Here is a 17,844-nt window from a genome sequence, read left to right as displayed (position 1 = left end):
GGGTTGTTTGTGGCACTTATTACAGCCACCAGAGCGGGTCGGTAATCAGTGCAGGGCAAGTTCCAGTAGGCCGTGCCTGTGCAGCTTGGTGGTGTGATGTCAAGCGCACGGTGCAGGTAGGCAGGATGCAGGAGGGAGATTGTTATGTATGGAGCTAAGATGGATATGGGAGAGAGGAGAGAGGAACAGGAGGCAAAAACATAGAAACAAACAAAAAAGAATGCTATGGGAGCTTGCTGTTGGAGTGGAGAGATGAGAGACTGTGAAGTGGAGAAAAACAGAAAGGGGAGGAGGAAGAAAAGAAAAGAATGAATAAATAAGAATCAGAAAGATTAAAGAACCGCAAAGTTCCCAGGGATCTCACGGGTGCAGCTATGAGGTCTGGGGAAGTCGCTCTCAGGTGTTGCAGTACAGCCTTGCTAGAAGGTGTAGAGGTATACAACGCCAGGTATTCAGGGAACAGAAAGAGAAGGAAGATATAAGAGAGACAAGAAACTGAGCAATGAAGAAAGACAAAAAGGGAAAAAGAAAACAAAACAAATTAAAAAAAACAAAAAACAAGACAAGAAAGGCCCCCAAAGAAACAGCGAAAAAAAAAAAACTAATTGAAAATAAATGCCCTCAGGGATCCCTCTGCACATCTGTGGAAGCTGAAGGGGAGTCTCCGTGTCACACAGCTCAGCCTGGCCAGAAAGGGCTTCCAACTCAAGAAAAGGAAAAGAAAACAAACAAACAATTCAAAACAAACAAACGAATGAAAGCCCCAGTTTCCCACCAGCGTGGCATCCCAAACCGGGAGGCAGCTCCACACTTGAACGGAGCTCCGTAGCCCGTCAGGAAGAATCAAAGATGGCGCATGGAGCCAGGTCCTTGAGCGAAGGGAGGGGGAGGTCGCGAGAGGCAAGTAAGAAATCAAAAGAAGCAGAAAGAAAATGAAAAAAGAACAACACTAGCAGCCAACAAATGGCACTCAGCCAGCTAGTGCGGGCTGGTGTTTCTGGACAAGAGACTGTGTCCGTGGGAAGCAGAGGGGGCCGCGTGTGGGTGAAGAAGGTTAGAGAGTGGGAAAGCATATATCACAAATTTCCGGAGTTCTGCAGCCCCTCAGGAAGAAGCAAAGATGGCGCACGGAGTGAGGTACTCGAGCAAAAGGAGGGGGAGGTGGGGAGAGGCAAGGAAGAAATAAAACGAAGTGGAAAAAAAGCAAGACCAGCAGCCAACAAATGGCACTCAGAGAGCCACCCGTTTGGGTGTGTGGAATCCAAGCAGCCGCTGTTTCCCGGTCAAGAGACTGTGGCCGCGGGAAGCAGAAGAGGCCTAGTCAGGGTGAAGAAGGGTGGGGAGTGGGAAAGCGTATATCGCCAATTACCGGTTGTTTTGTCTCTCGCTGGAAGCTCCGTGAGGCTGCTTACTTGTACCCCGTTTGTTGGTCTCCTATAGGAGTCCAAGATGGCGGATCCACACTGTGTTAGCTGGTAGGGGACCTCTGCATGAATCTCTCCTCCCTCTCCGTTCTCTGTCAGTTTTCTCACTCCATTTGTTGCTAGGCTAAGTTCTTTATCTCTTCATTTGATGCTTTAGGGTTTCAGGATTGTTGTATTCTCTGTTCGGCTTAGTTTTTCAGATCTTTGCTGTGGAGGGACGGCGTGGTGCTTCTGCCTAGAACGCCATTTTGCCGGAACTCCTCTCATAAGTAAAATTTTGCTGAAGGTAATTCAAAAATGGTTGCAGCAGTACATTGACAGGGAACTGCCAGAAGTTCAAGCCAGATTTAGAGGAGGACATAGAACGAGGGATATCATTGCTGACGTCAGATAGATCTTGGTTGAAAGCAGAGAATACCAAAACAATGTTTACCTGTGTTTTATTGACTATGCAAAGGTATTCGACTGTGTGGATCATAACAAATTATGAATAACATTGTGGAGAATGGAAATTCCAGAACACTTAATTGTGCTCGTGTGGAACCTCTACATAGAACAAGAGGCAGTTATTCATACAGAACAAACGGATAATGCATGGTTTAAAATCAGGAAAGGTGTATGTCAAGGTTATATCATTTCACCATACTTATTCAGTCTGTATGCTGAGCAAATAATCTGAGAAGCTACACTATATGAAGATGAATGTGGCATCAGGTTTGGTGAAAGACTCATTAACAATCTGTGATATGCGGATTACAAAACTTTGCTTGCTGAAAGTGAAGAGGACTTGAAGCACTTACTGATGAAATTCGACGACTACAGCCTTCAGTATGGATTATACCTCAAGATAAAGAAAACAAAAATCCCACAACTGGACCAATAAGCAACATCATGATAAATGGAGAAAAGATTGAAGTTGTCAAGGATTTCATTTTACTTGGATCTACTCTACAATCAACGCCGTGCAAACACCAATCAAGAAATCAAATGACACGTTGCATTGGGCAAATCTGCTGCAAAAGACCTCTTTAAAGTGTTAAAAAGCAAAGATGTTACTTTGAGGACTAAGGTGTGCCTGACCCAAGCCATGGTATTTTCAGTTGCTTTATAAATGCATGTGAAAGCTGGACAATGAATAAGGAAGACTGAAGAATTGATGCATTTGAATTATGGTGTTAGTAAAGAATATTGAATATACCGTGGAATACCAGAAGGACCAACAAATCTGTCTTGGAAGAAGTACAGCCAGAATGCTCCTTAGAAGTGAGAATAGTGAGGCTTTGTCTTGTTTACTTTAGACTTGTTATCAGGAGGGACCAGTTCCTGGAGAAGGACATCATGCTTGGTAATGTAGAGGTTCAACGAAAAAGAAGAAGACCCTCAAACGAGATGGATTCACACAGTGGCTGCAACCGTGGGCTTAAACATAGCAATGATTGTGAGGCTGGCGTAGGACCAGGCAGTGTTTCATTCTGTTGTGCATGGCGTTGGTATGAGTTGAAAGTGACTTGACGGCACCTAACAGCAACTGTCTATATATCTATCCTTATGCCAGCATGTGGTTGTATTTTGAAGTCGGTTGTTTATAAGATGTGTTGAAATTTTGCTCGTGATATTATTCTATTGGTAGTTTAATTATAGAATTTATAGAGAAAAGTTTTAAATAATTGATACAGATCCGAGTCATCAGCAGAGAAGCTACTAGCTTGATATATATGGCCTTAAACTTGGGCAAGTTATTCAACTTATTCAGTTCTTTAATTCCTATGTATGGAAGGAGATTGAACTAAATCTCTAAAAACCCCTTTATGAAACTGTATTAAAGTCACCAAAAGAAAGACATAAAAATGGAAGAGAGAAAGCCAAAGGCTGAGTTTGGGTGGTAATAACGCATATCTTTGAAGTATTAGGAAGTGATGACAATGATCTGACGTAGAAAGAAGAAGAAAATTTTTGAAAATGTGGTTAATAAGATTGAAGAGAAAAAAGATCATAGCAAAACTTACAGAGCATTTTCATCCAGGTGTTTTTGTGGAAGCCTAATCGTGGGGAGTGAAAAGATGATGTATGTAAAACCCTTGGCACTATATTTGTGCACTCAACAATATTCCTGTTCTCTCTGATTTATCCTTAAATGTTTCTCAGTATCATTAGAAGTACACAGATTGTACTCCACAAATAATCTATGAAATGATGGACTAATACGGTGGCAATAATAATATACATTTACTGAGTACCTACAATGTGGCAAGTGTTGTAAGTGCTTTGTGTGTATTCTCACCTTTAATGTTATTGTTATCCCTACTTTACAGATGAGGAGAGTGAGGCACTTAGTAACACATGATTCCAAATAGGAACACGGTCACCAAAGACCATTTTTATTTAGTATCCTCTGCTGATGAAGGAGGTTAAGTAGGTTATATGTTTTTAGAAAATTGGTGATGATTAATTCAGTCCTTCACTTATTTAGTAAATGCTTGTTATTTTACTGACAGTAGTGATTAATTGAAGCGTTTCTTTGGTAGGGACAATAATTTTAAACATAGTGTGATCTATGTGTGCAAATAAGTATTAGTCTTCTTGACACTTACTTCAAGGATACTTCCATTGTGCTAACATTTTTCTCAATACCTGACTTGGAATTTCTCTGAGAAACAGTTTACAAGTCATAGAAGAGAATTTAGGTGTTGTAACCCATTGTTGTTATTCTTAATAATTTACCCAAATCTGCATTGTCTATCTTAGCCATTCACTTTATTCTCATGATTTGGCTCTGAATGAATTTTGGCTATTTCCAACAATCAAACCCAGCTTTAAAAGATGAAGATTTGCTATTTATTTCAGATAATGGAATCTAATTGAGGTAAATAAATGAAAGAGCACCATACTAGATGTTAGGAGACTTGCATTCTGGTCTTCTGTTAAGTTAATGTATACCCTCAGGTGCAAATATCAGTTATCTGAAAATGAGGCATTTAGATCTTTATAAAATACATAATCTCTGAACTTTCTTCCAGTTGTTAAAGTCTATGATTCTAGGATTGCCATGAGTCGGAATCAACTTAACAGCAACTAACAACAGGGCCTGAAAACAGGATAGTAATAATTCAATCTGCAATAGTGAATCTTTGAAAATATTTGTTCTTATTTGAAAAGGGTGGGGGGAAGTTAAGTCTGCACATAAGCTACCTTAAAGACATTTTATTGCATATTGTACTCATAAGTAAGTGGAATATATTGTTTTACTAATGGCCTGTTGGTTCTTATTTGAGGAACAATGTTTGAAATAATAGCTCTCAAGTAATTAACCTTTTTGCTAAGATTTTTTTATAGATTTTAGCTAATTACATAGGTTTTCAGACCCAAATGAGTTTTGCAGGACATTTGTTTATTAAATCAGTTTGCCCCTCAGTATCACTGATTAAAATACAACTTGCTAAGATACTCAAAAAGCTGAAGTTTTTATAGTTTCTAGTTCCAAGGCACAAAACAAAAATAAATATTATCCTAACTAGAAGCCATCAAAACAACATCATTCTACCTTATTTAGTTTAAGGCAGGAGGGATATCCCATGTAGAGCTAAAGATAAAAAAAAATTGGTTAGTATGTGAAATTATGCAGTTATTTCTAAAGATGTAACTGAGGTACGATCATGAGCACATTCTCTTGATTACAAAACCGTTTATGCTGTAAGTATGCATTCCTGGTGCTTATTGTAAATACTGTAACAGTTAAGCTCTCGGTTGCTGACTGAAAGGTTGGTGGTTTGAACTTACCCAGTGGCTCCATGGGAGAAAGACCCGGTGATCTGCTTCTGTAAAAATTCCAGCCAAGAAAATCCTATGGGGCAGTCTTCTATGTCACATGGGGTTACTGTGAGTCAAAATCGACTCAACAGCACCTAATGACAACAACGACCACCTGCTTGAAAAATTTCCATTTTTATATTAGCCTAAATATGTTCATTTATAATTCAGTATATCCTAAACAGTATATCCTATGTTTAGGATATATTGAATTTTAAAGCAATATATTTAGGCTATACTTTTGGGAAATTAATTTAACCCGACCATTGGGAAGAAACAGCCTGATACCAGAAGCAAATAGAAAAATCTGAATCATGGTTTTAGGGAAAGGATATGGTAAAGTTAAAAAAAAAAAAAAAAGATTATAAAAGCGCATGACACTCTTAGCTATGAAGTCACATTTTAAAGTTCTATGTATACATTGTATATTTGTAACTAACTTTATAACTCATAAAACTTATTTTGATAGTCTTTTGTGCCTATGTAAAGGGACTAAGCCTTAGAACACATTGAAGCAATGTTTAGTTTTGTATAACTCCCATTGCTTTTTTAGTTCTTCTAGTTTTACAATGAGGAAAGGATTACTGCTACCACAGAAAGTGAAACCTATCCAGGATTGTGTAACTTGCAGCCTGGAATTTAACATTTGCTCAGCAGGAGGTGTTGGAGAGTGATGGACAGCATGGATTTATGTTGTGCTTAAAGGTGCCTAACATGTTCAGAGAGGTTCATTGCTGCTCTTGACCCTAGCTACTCATGAAATCACAACAGTTTATGAAGGAGTCGAAGGCTAGAAAAACAGAGAAGTGTTTAAACAATGTTAGGATAGGTTGTGAGAATATGGGAGGAAAAAAAAAGGAATATTTTTAATTGCTTGCTTGCTTTTTTTTTTTTTTTTTTAGTTTTGTAAAGGGGAGACAACAAAATAAAACAAGTCCATCTTCACCAACAGAGAAGTAATAAATTTCCCTTTCTGGGATCGTGTGTGTCCTTCTTGCTCTCTTTGAAAGCAGTCTTTTTCAGTTTCTTATGCTGTGTTTCTCAAATATAGCTTTTTTTTTAAAAAATCAGAGTTACAGTTTCCAGGATCCAGAATGCACCCCTGTAGTATGTTGGTATACATTTGCTTGCCTACTTGTTTCTGGTCAGTTCTAAGCTGGACCTGAATGTCTCTTGAATTGTCCCCTTCTTCCTCACATTTCCCACTCCTCCCTCCTTTAGATTGCCCTCCAGCCATTGAGTCCAAAGAAGTTGCTGGAAGGTTGGTGTATGATCGATGAAATATACTGAATGCTTTATTACGTATCAGGCACTGTTTTAAGCCCTTTTTATTTGTTAATCTTCACAACAACCCTAAGTAGTAGAACCTATTATCATCCCCATTTTATGAATGAGGAAACAGTACAGTGTTTACTGTGATCTTGTCAGGGATTGTTACTGGATTAACTCTTAGTTGTGCATTAATTATGTATGAGGAGGGAATAGCAGGATATGGGTAAAGTGAAACTGATACTGAAAAAGGAGGGTTTTATTTTTATATTTTCCCTCAAGGAAAATGTACATGGTGCTGTTTAAAATGATGAAAAACTGGAGGGTCTGTGCATAAATATATGTTGTTCTATCATGTTTATCAGAATTAAAAATGGGCTATGTTGATATCTGGAAAGATGCACTAAAAATGGTAAGTGGAAAAAAAAAACCCACATATTTATATTCATGCTGACAGTAAAAAATAGATCTGTTAATGGATCTGTTAATGTAACTTTGAGAAGCTGACAAAGGGCAGATAGGATGAGAAGTGGAAAGTGACAGACATCATCTGGAAAGTAAGAGACTGGGATGAAAATTCGAGATTAACAAAAGAAGGTGAATTGCAAAAGGATGCAGTCTTTGAGTGGGAATTGAAGGTTTCTTTCCAAGAGGGAATATCTGTCCTATGTTACGTGTTCCAGAAGACCTTCTTAGGAGTAAAACCAAGTACCCCAGAAACAGGAGTTTTCTCATAGAGTTGTAGAGCAGCATTTTCTGGACGTACTTTTTGCATATTGTTTATTGCATATTGAGAAATCTAGGTTTCATAAAATTAAATAGGTTCTTTTGTATAGGACTCATCAGCACCTTTAATGAGCATTTTCTAGTAGAAGGCAGAATACAGAATGCAGCATTTCATAAATTCAGTTGCCTGAGTCCGCAGAACTGTTCGGTTTGGTTCTTTTTATTTGTGGTAATAGTGTTCTGCAGGACGCACTTTAAGAAACATATTGGAATGTTACTGGAGGCATCCACAAGCAGGCTTGAAGGGTGACCTGCACATCATGGTTTTCTGTGGGTAGGTAGCTCTAGGAGGTAATAAGTTAAAATGTATCTTAGAGGATGTGTACCAGAATGAGGGATGATTAGAAGTCTTCTGGAACCATTACATTTTTTGCTTTAGAATAAAAATTTGTGACAATAAATTCTAAGGTTAGTCTAAAAGCAGTCTTTTTAATCTCAGAAGTATGTTGTCTATGGAGAAGTCAAACTTGAGAGTCTGCATTTGATTTGGTTATAATCTGTTAGGCTTTAAAATAAGCCTACAGTCAGCCCTCTGTATCTGTGGGTTCCACATCCACGGATTCAACCAACTGCTGATCAAAAATATTTGGAATTGAAAAAGAACCAAAAGGCAAAATTTGAATTTGCCGTGCAGAGCACTACGCTGAATGCATGCGAATTAAGTGATGTGTAGGCATCCCCTGCTGTAGCCTCCCACCATTTCACAGATCCTTAGTCTCTCTCCAACACTTGTTTGAGCATTGTTTGCCTTGAGTCTTGTTAGTTTGCTACTTGAGTTGTGTGTACCGTTTCTGTGAAAAAAAGGCTCCTAAAAAGCAATGAAGTTTGAGGAGAGCGAGAGGAAGGAGTTTCAGGCTTGTAAGGGATGGCTGGCTAGCTGTGTAAAGTGCTACAGCCTTAAGAACTTCAAGATCATGAGAGAATCTGCATTGGCTGATGCCCAGGCAGTATCAGCATTCCCAGAAGAGCTCAAGAAACTCATAGAAGAGAAAGGCTACCTTTCAGAGCAAGTCTTCTATTGTGATGAATCAACTATTAACATTGTATTAGGTATTATAAGTAATCTAGAGATGATTTGAAGTATACGGGAGGATGTGCATAGGTTATATGCAAATACTACACCATTTTATGTAAGGGACTTGAGCATCCATGGATTTTGGTATCTGTGGATACAGAGGATGACTATTATAAATTTTATATAGATACAGCATATAACTCTTGGCTGGTTTTAAGGAGCTGGTAAATGAATAATGGATGAAGATTATATTTGTATTTAAGTATAATCTGACTACATTCTCCTCTTTCATCTCTCCCACTCACTGCTTTGTGCCACTAGACTTCCCACTACTCATCCTAAAGTTGCCAGCTGCATATGATGACCAGATACAGTCGTCATTTTCTGTCCTCAGTTCACTGGACCTCTTTGCACCATCCAGCTCAGTTGTCTTGTACATCCCCCAGGACTCACTCATTTCTCTGGCTTCTGTGACATTGCACACGCTTGAATCTGGGCCTCCTCACTGGCCAGAATTTTATATTTTGCTTTGCAGATTCCTCTTCCTCTGCTGATTTCTATATGTTTTTTACACATGAGGGCTCAGACCTGGACCCTCTTACTCTCTCCTTAGGTGATCTCCAAGTCTCGTGGTACTCTCTACATACCCTCTGCATGGTGATAACTCCCAACTTTATTATCTTCAGCCAAAAACTATCCATTGAGCTCAAGCCACGGGTATCTAACCACTTACACTTAAATGTCTCAGATACCTCAAGCTTAATGTGCCCCAAACCGAATACTTGATAACCTTCTCCATTTCCCAACTTAATCTTTTCTGTGTTAATGATACCATCATCATCGAGAGTTTTTCTCTGCAATCTTTAATTCTGTCTCCACTACCACCAACCATCCTCATCCAGGCCACTGTCATCTCTAACTTGAATTACTACAAATTCTTCTTCCCTGGTCTCCTCATTTTTGCCCCTTCCCCTTTTGGTCTTTTTTCTACAGTCAGTCATCTTTTTGAAATATAATTCTCTTCATGACATCCATTTTAAAATCTTTTTTAATGGCTTTCCACTACATACAATTTAGGATGAAACCCATACTCCTTATCATGGCCTCAAAGGGACCTTCATGATCTAGTCCTTTCTTGTACCAGCATCCCCCTTGCTCACTGTGCTCCAGCCACACTGGACTATTTTCAGTCCCTCAAATATGCCAATCTCTGTTTTGAATTGGCCTTCATACACGCTGCTGCTTTGACTTGGAGCAGTCTTCTGCCTGTCCTTTGCGTGGCTGGCTCTTCCTTGTTGTTCAGTCTTAGCCATCATCTCCTAAAGGAGGCCTTCACCGACTATCCTGAGCAGTTTGGTGCACCCCAAACCTCTTCCCCGTGACTTTCATCATCACTCTCTGTTTTTCATTTCAGAGCACTGGCCCCAGTCGTGTTTACTTATTTACTCTCTGTCTCCCACACTTGACTGTGAACTCCTGAAGGCAGGGACCATATTTGTTTTGTTCACCAATCCGTGTATACAGCATGTAGTAAAGTGCCCTGTGGGATAGTTTTTTTTGGAGTGAAATAAAATGTGAATTATTTAAATTCTGAGCTAAAACATTTCTAAATGTAAGAGGTTTATTTTGCTCTGTAACTTCCTTTGTTGTATTCTGATTATATGGAACATGTAGCAGGTTAGGTTAGCTCAGAGTAGTAACTTTATTGATTCAGTGAACAAATACTGATTCAGCATAATGCTAAGGTACAGAGATGAATGATAAACAAGATAAGTGATAAATATTTCTGTGTTCTGAGAGCTCATATTCCTTATCATGGCCTCAAATAGGGCAGACAGACAGTAATTGCAGTACAGTACAGTAGGTACTACAATAAAGGTTTGTAATAGGCTCGTTGGGAACACCATATACAGAATGGGTCCCTTTTAAGGGGTGGCTGTGAAGGACCATGACATGGGCCATGTTTACTATGCAGTCAGGTGGGAGTGGCAGTGGTAGGGCATTCATACTGAGGTTCAGTATTGCAATAGTAGAGAGATGTTAAAGGAGCAGAGTTTCCCTTGATACCCAAATCTATTAAGTTCCTGTGTTTCTGATACCAAATATTAATAGGATGGGTGACAAGGGATAGCTCAAAAAACTTACCGAATGTATTCTGTTCCTAAGTTTGACTAGGGAGAGTTTGGGTGGGGCTGTGATGAAGAATATGCATGGGACACTTTGGGGTCTGAGGCTGAAGATATGGTAGGGCAGATAGACAAGAGTGCTCTGTGCCACGCTAAGGGTTTGGAATTGAGAGCCACTGAAAGGTTTTAAACCTACCTAGCAGCATGATTAGTATTTCAGAAAAATAATTTTGTTGACAGTGAGAGGAGCAGTTTGAATGATGTGGGACTGGAGGCAGAGGTGAGTTTAGAGGCTGAGGAGCTGCTAGGTGAGAGATAATGAAGGAATGTGAGAGACAACTGGCAGATGGAGAAGAGGTAGCAGATTCAAGAGATATTAAGGACATCGTAACTGGTGGGAAGAGGGAAGACGGTTTCCACATTTTTGCTGGTTTGAAAAACTGGGTAGATGGAGATGTTGTTCACTAATATAGGGGAAACTGGTAAGGAACATGCCTTAAGAGGAAAAATGATCTCTTTAAATTACTGCTTGAGGTAATGGTAGGATACATTTTCATGAAGAACTGTATGGTAACTATTAAAGATCTGAGTCTGGAACTCGGGAGTAAGTTCTCCGTTAACGAGATTAGAGTCATTATGATGTACCTGGCAGTTAACATCTTAACTTGTTAAGATGTTGGAGAAAGACAACCAAGGCTAGAACCCTGGTGAACATAGATATTTAAGGGGCTATTAGTGAAAGAAAAGTCTCTAGAGAAGGCAGATGTTCTCAGTACAGTCTCAGTTAAGTACTGGTTTTTAGCTTTGATTAGGCTGTGGGAGATATACTCATGTTAACCAAACTCATAAGACACTGGTTATAAAAAAAACAGAATGATTGATTAAAAAAATTACAGTGAAGCATGTAACTAAACAGACAAGCTACTCATGGTTGTTGATCTCTGTGGGAAAAGTCATAGACTTGAAATATAAGCAGAAAGTTGTTTGGTGAATGTGGGATCTGAACGGTGAATTAGCTGAATGATCTTATTTTGATGGTGGGGAGAAGAAAATTTGCTTGCCTACTATATTCAGAGTCCTAGTATAGGGTCGCTATGAGTCGGAATCAACTTGATGGCAGTGGATTTGGATTTTTTTTTTTTTTTTGGTTTTTAAAGTCTGTTAGTCTGGGTGCTGTAAATAAAATTTAGCTATAAATGAGAGCCTATGTTGAGTAAGCACTGTGTAGGGGACAGAGATGAGTTAGTCTTTTCTGCATGAAAGAACCTAACCATCTAGTTGAGGACAAGTGTATCACCCAAGCCTAATGACAAAGAATTGACAACAGTGTTTTTCCCTCTAAGAGTACTGTTCTAAGGGATATGTAAGGCCTTGTGTTAGTATATATTAATGTAGTAACATTGTAGTTACAATGGTTTTTGAAATGCATTGGAATGCTATAATACTTTTTCTTTGAACTTACAGGTTCTCCTGAAAAGAAAGTGGAAAATTCATCCAGGCATCAAGAAAACAGCACTGCAGACTCTATCAAGAATGGAAAATTAAGTCCAGTATCTAAAGATAACTGGACAGAAAAGAAAACTTCAGAGAATTCATCAGTACGAGGTCAAGTACAAAAGGGGACTGATGAATCTGAAAGTGATTTCGAATCAGATTCCCCTTCTCCTAAGAGCAGTGAAGAAGAAGAGCAAGAGGATGACGAAGTTCTTCAGGGAGAACAAGGAGATTTTAATGATGATGATACTGAACCTGAAAATCTGGGTCATAGGCCTCTTCTCATGGATTCTGAAGATGAGGAAGAAGAAGAAAAACATAGTTCTGATTCTGATTATGAGCAGGCCAAAGCAAAGTACAGTGACATGAGCCCTGTCTACAGAGACAAATCTGGCAGTGGACAAATCCAAGATCCCAATATAACACTCCTCACCCCAACCCAAATACCTTCTGATGCTGGGGTGGAGACTCCCAAACAGGAGTTTGATGTGTTTGGCGCTGTCCCCTTCTTTGCCATGCGTGCTCAACAGCCCCAGCAAGGAGAGAATGAAAAGAACCTCTCTCAACAGACCCATTTTCCTCCTGTGGGACTAGAGCAAGAAGAATTTGATGTATTCACAAAGGCACCCTTCAGCAAGAAGGTGAATGTACAAGACTGCCTAAAGGTGGGGCCTAAAGCACATACTCTCCCTGGTTGTCCCATAAGTGTAGATGTGTTTGGCTCCACTCCATTTCAGCCCTTTCCCACACCAGTAAGTAAAAGTGAAAGCAATGAGGACATTTTTGGGCTTGTGCCTTTTGAGGAAATAACTGGAAGTCAGCAGCAAAAAGTCAAACAACGCAGCTTACAGAAACTGTCCTCTCGCCAAAGGCGCACAAAGCAGGACATGTCAAAAAGCAATGGGAAGCGGCATCACGGCACACCAACCAGCACAAAGAAGACTTTGAAGCCTACCTTCCGCACCCCAGAGAGAGCTCGCCGGCACAAAAAAGTGGGCCGCCGAGACTCTCAAAGCAGCAATGAATTTTTAACAATCTCAGACTCCAAGGAGAACATTAGTGTTGCACTGACGGACGGGAAAGACAGAGGGAATATCCTGCAACCTGAGGAGAGCCTGTTGGACCCCTTTGGTGCCAAGCCCTTCCATCCTCCAGACGTGACACGACACCCTTCACATACGGGTCTGAGCGACATCCGTGCCGACCACAATACCGTACTGCCTGGGCGGCCAAGGCAGAATTCACTACATGGGTCATTCCATAGTGCAGATGCTTTGAAAATAGATGATTTTGGTGCCGTGCCCTTTACAGAACTTGTGGTGCAAAGCATCACTTCACATCAGTCCCAACAGTCCCAATCAGTCGAATTAGACCCATTTGGTGCTGCTCCATTTCCTTCTAAACAGTAGATACTTCTGATGGATTCTTGGCATTAACTCCTGTTTCAAAAAAGTGTGAATAGTTCATTTTATGAATCTGAAAGAAAATTATTTGTATAGCTCTTTATAGCTTTCATTCTTATAGGTCAATCAGAATAGGTAAGTGATTTAAAAAAAAAAAAAAAAAACCAAATAGAAAAAGGAAGTATTTCCACAGGGTAGTAACTTGATGCCTCTTAAAAGGACTTCTTCCAAGCGGGAGAAAAGGGAGCTACATTGCAAGCTCTAATAAAGGGTTTCAGCTACTGACATGCCAGCACAGAAACACACGTGTGATGCTTCAGTGAAAGCACGTGGAACCTTTTCAGTTACACGTAGCCACTTCAGAAAGGATTGCAAAGCCCTACTGCTATTTTTGATAACAGAATGTCATTTTTGTGTGCATATCCCAGGCTCATTCCAGAATCCAGCATTTAAAACTAAGGTTATTTTGTACATACACAGGTTGAGTTTGTGAATTTTTTAGAAGTCTCTTCTAATTTCCACCGAGTAAAAAACAATCTAGTTCTCATCTGGGGAGTTCAGAGATTTTAGTCCTTACACCTTTCTCTACCAAGCAGAGCCAGAAGTAATTGACTGTTGTGCCTAAAACTCTGTTTCATTAACATAATAATAATAAAAGTGCCATTAATATGGAATATCTACGTAGAAGCCTTGAACAAAAACTAAAGATAAATTCTGATGTTTGATAAAAAAAGGGAAGAGAAAAAACTTCATCTTGTGTTTGTGAATGGCTTGCTTGCCCCAAACTTTCATTATCATGGCCCTAAGAAAGCAGATTATTTTAAAAAGCTGGGAGTGAGGACAAGGGTTATATAGAAATTTTATTTCAGGAAAAAATGTAGCTGAAATCCTGAGTTTTTAAGAAGTTTACAATGTAAAATCATGTTGCATTTAATAATGTACTTTATTAAATCACCACCTTCACCAAATATTCCCGAAGTTGTGAACGACAATTATTTTAGTTAGGTGTAGAGGGTGGAGTACTTTTAATAAAATGCACTGAACAGTGAAACCCACAAAGCCTTATAGGCAGGACTCGTGCATCCTGCTGCAAGTACCTCTCTGCACTAATGCACAAGATCTCAAAATGGACATAAAGTAGTAGATGGGGAGGGACTAGCATCTTAGCTCTGCTAGTTGATTGTGTCTTTAGTGAAAAGAACCCAGCTACCAAATTGCCTTTCTTTACACCACAAATCCTAATTCGATACTTGAGATTTTCTAGAAATTATGTATGTGAATGAACATTAATACAATCATCTGTGCTTCCTATGTCTCCAACTATTTTAAGTTATAATTAACTATCTTTCCCTATCAAATTAACATTTAGAAGCTTCTGTTAAGCTTATTTACATATAGGGACAGAGACTCTTATGAACCAACATTCTCTTTGATTGCTATATTTTAATTCTCTTTGAACCCAATTAGTGTATTTTATGAGTACTCGTATTAGAGTCCCTTAATTATAGTGCTCCTGATAAGCTGTTTGCCTGTTTTCACAGTTCTGAAGTTGGAGAGAAGCAAATATATGTAACAACTGTATATTCATCTTTTACCTAAATCAGATACAAATTTTTGGACAGATAGGAAAGTAATAGGTGAATCACAGTGTAGCAAAGGCAGAGCAAGCGTTAACGTTACTACTTAGAATTGTACTTTTAGAGTTGGACTACAGGAGACTGTTCTACTTGGATAGATCTTTTTCAATTACTTGTCCTTGTGCCAAAGGCAAATATTACGTTTGCACCTTTTTTCCTGACTCTCAGGTTAATTAATACTGTTAACACAAATGCTCAAGTAGATGTTCTTTAAAACTTTACAAAGTAGATTTAAGATACTTTCTTTAAAAAGTAAAGAGTTGATGATTCCATGAACTACAGTAGGTTTGTATCAAACAGTACTTTTTTAAAATGAAAATCTGTTGTTGACATGTAAACATTATGCTTCTTTGATTATTTTAGTCCTTGGCCTTGGTCTCTGGAAAGGGTGGGGGATGAACTGGTGTGGACTTCTTGGCACATCACCAGGAAATACCTAGAGTCTATCTGATGTTAACACCTTGCTTACACTAGCTTTTCCATACATTGAATCATTTTAAATTGATGTGGACACTTTGGCTTATAATGTGGTATAAATTATGAGAAAGCAGTCTGACTTAGCTTAAAATATTTACATTCTTATGTTTAGTGTAGTACAGCCCAGTAACTTTCCTCTTTTGAGATTGTAGTTCAGGAAAAAGATTTAGGATTCAGAATAAATTTGGGGAGATTCCTTTGTTTTGCAGTAGAGGCATTTTCCCAAGGAGTATAGATTTTTAGGGTTGCTTTTCATTTTCAATCATCTCTCCCCTCTGCCGTAGTGGAAGTGTAGGTTAACTCCGCACAGCAGATGCCCAAAGCATGTAAAGGTACTTAACAGAGCACCTGCCACCCAGTTAGCACTATTCTGTCAGCTCTATTATGGGATGGTCCAACACTGGATTAAGGAAGGAAAGTTGAAAAAAAAAATTATGTTCATATTATTATTTGGATGTCCCTCTGTGCTGCTTCAGGATATAAAGTCATCTTAATGCTAAACCTATTATACTTGAACATTACTAAGGGAGGCAAAGTATTATGAAGCTAGCAAAAATCTGTGGCCAAAGTTCTTTCTTTCCTAACAGCTTTAATAATATTGCTTATTGATTTTGAATCATCTTTTTAAAAGTGGACCATTTGTGTAATAATTTTAATATCATTTGAATAAAATGTTATATTAAAAAGATCAGCTTTTATGGCATTAAAGAATGTGTTTGGTAAGACACAAAAGTTGCTTGGTATATATATATTAGGTGAGGAGGAAAGGTTGTAGGCTGGATGACAATCCTCCCCCCCACCAATGTCCCTGTGTGTATTTGGGCATAATTATGACATTATCTGGACTTGGAGATAGATGCACCTTTAGATCTTACCTGGTTTATTGTTTAACAGTGATAGATGGTTGTTTTCATCTTGCTGGTGGAAAGTGCTAAGGTGGAGCCCACTGTTTTACTCTGATGTTCATAGACAGCTATTTTCTTACTATTCAGCTATTGTGCTTGATTTATTTTAGGTTTTGGTACTTCACATAAGCACCGTTAGAAGGTACAAGTGTATATCACTAGTTCTGGGGAGTTTGGGTACATTTGTTGTATGTAGACTCTGCAGTGAACTTCTTCATGTTTTTCTTTTTAGCAAAAATACTCATCATTTTAAATCCAATTATTGATATGACAGATCTACTGTGAGAACGAGATGACGTATCTACTGTGAGAATAACATAAATGATAGTTTATTTGAAAACTTTTATACTCAGTGGTATTTTATGTATTAAGATTAATATAAATATATATATATATATATATATATATATACACATGCATGCACATGTCACATATCTCTACTGTGGAGTTAATGTGAATTTTTTTTAATGCAATTGCAACCACAATCATATCTTAAAGAACATTCACTCCTAATAAGGGTTTACAAAAGCCACTAAAAGAATAAGGTAGACAGATGAAAAAAGCAAAGGTCATCAGTTGGGATTATTTTTATTTTTAAATTTATAGTGTTACTTTGGAAAGAATTGCTTTTATTACTATGCTCTTTTTGTGACTGAAAAGTCATTTAATAGTAAACAGTATAGAAGCTACTTTTTAATTGCTGGCAAACAGCTTTAAGTGCACTTTCTTTGATTACACTTCCATTTTTTGTTAAACTTGAATTTTCTGAAACCTTTTATGTACACTAAGCAAATAACTAACTTTTAAATAAACCTGATTTACATCTTTTATTATATTTCTAATTGTTACAAAACATACATGCTAAAGTGACTTCAGTTTTCAAATGTAGCTGGGAAAATTTTATGAGATAGAACCAGTTGCTTTGTTTTTCTGTTTAATTAAGCACTAACTGATTTTTCTACTTTATTGCCTTTACATTGCTTATTCTTATTGACTGTATTCTTTCCCTCATTCATTTTGTTTTGTTTGAGATTTATTTTCTTACTATATTTATCATACCTACTGTTTTAATAATCTGCTTTCTTTAAATGCAATAAATCCCGAACAGATTGCATATTCTTTATAATCAGTGACTTCAGAGTTTTTCATTGTCTTATTAAAAGTTATTTCACTCATACCACAGACATTAAGTGCCTATTATGTACCAACTAGTAGAATAGAAAAATGAGTAAGATTAGATCCCTGTTCTTAAGGAGCTCACAGTTCAGAATGTAAGTAAGAAAATCTACTTAAATTTTTTGCAACGAAAATGGCACAACTGTGTTTAGTCACTGCAGTTATTACTGACACATTAGACTTTTGAATACATTGTTTGGCAGAGTTTTGCATTATAAAAGGAGCCCCGGTGGTGCCGCGGTTAAGTGCTCGACTAACCAGAAATTCGGTCGTTAGAACCCACCAGCTGCTCCGCAGGAGAAAGATGCAGCAGTCTGCTGCCTTA

General features: G+C 38.3%; 1 protein-coding gene across 2 annotated transcripts in view; it reads left to right on the top strand.

Annotated features, from left to right (window-relative positions):
- The window catches only part of BMP2K (BMP2 inducible kinase), a 156,824-nt gene extending 139,358 nt beyond the window's left edge, over window positions 1-17,466 (top strand). For both annotated transcript variants that reach the window (XM_023737609.1, XM_023737608.1), the window contains one exon: window positions 11,892-17,466. In XM_023737609.1, the coding sequence (XP_023593377.1) occupies window positions 11,892-13,330 (1,439 nt within the window). In that variant the 3' untranslated portion in view covers window positions 13,331-17,466. The remainder of the gene's footprint in view (window positions 1-11,891) is intronic.
- The last annotated feature ends 378 nt before the right edge of the window (window positions 17,467-17,844 follow it).

The sequence above is a fragment of the Trichechus manatus genome, unplaced genomic scaffold (genome assembly GCF_000243295.1).
Source record: "Trichechus manatus latirostris isolate Lorelei unplaced genomic scaffold, TriManLat1.0 scaffold00105, whole genome shotgun sequence".
NCBI classification, from domain to species: domain Eukaryota; kingdom Metazoa; phylum Chordata; class Mammalia; order Sirenia; family Trichechidae; genus Trichechus; species Trichechus manatus.
This window is presented reverse-complemented; position numbering and strand designations above follow the sequence as displayed.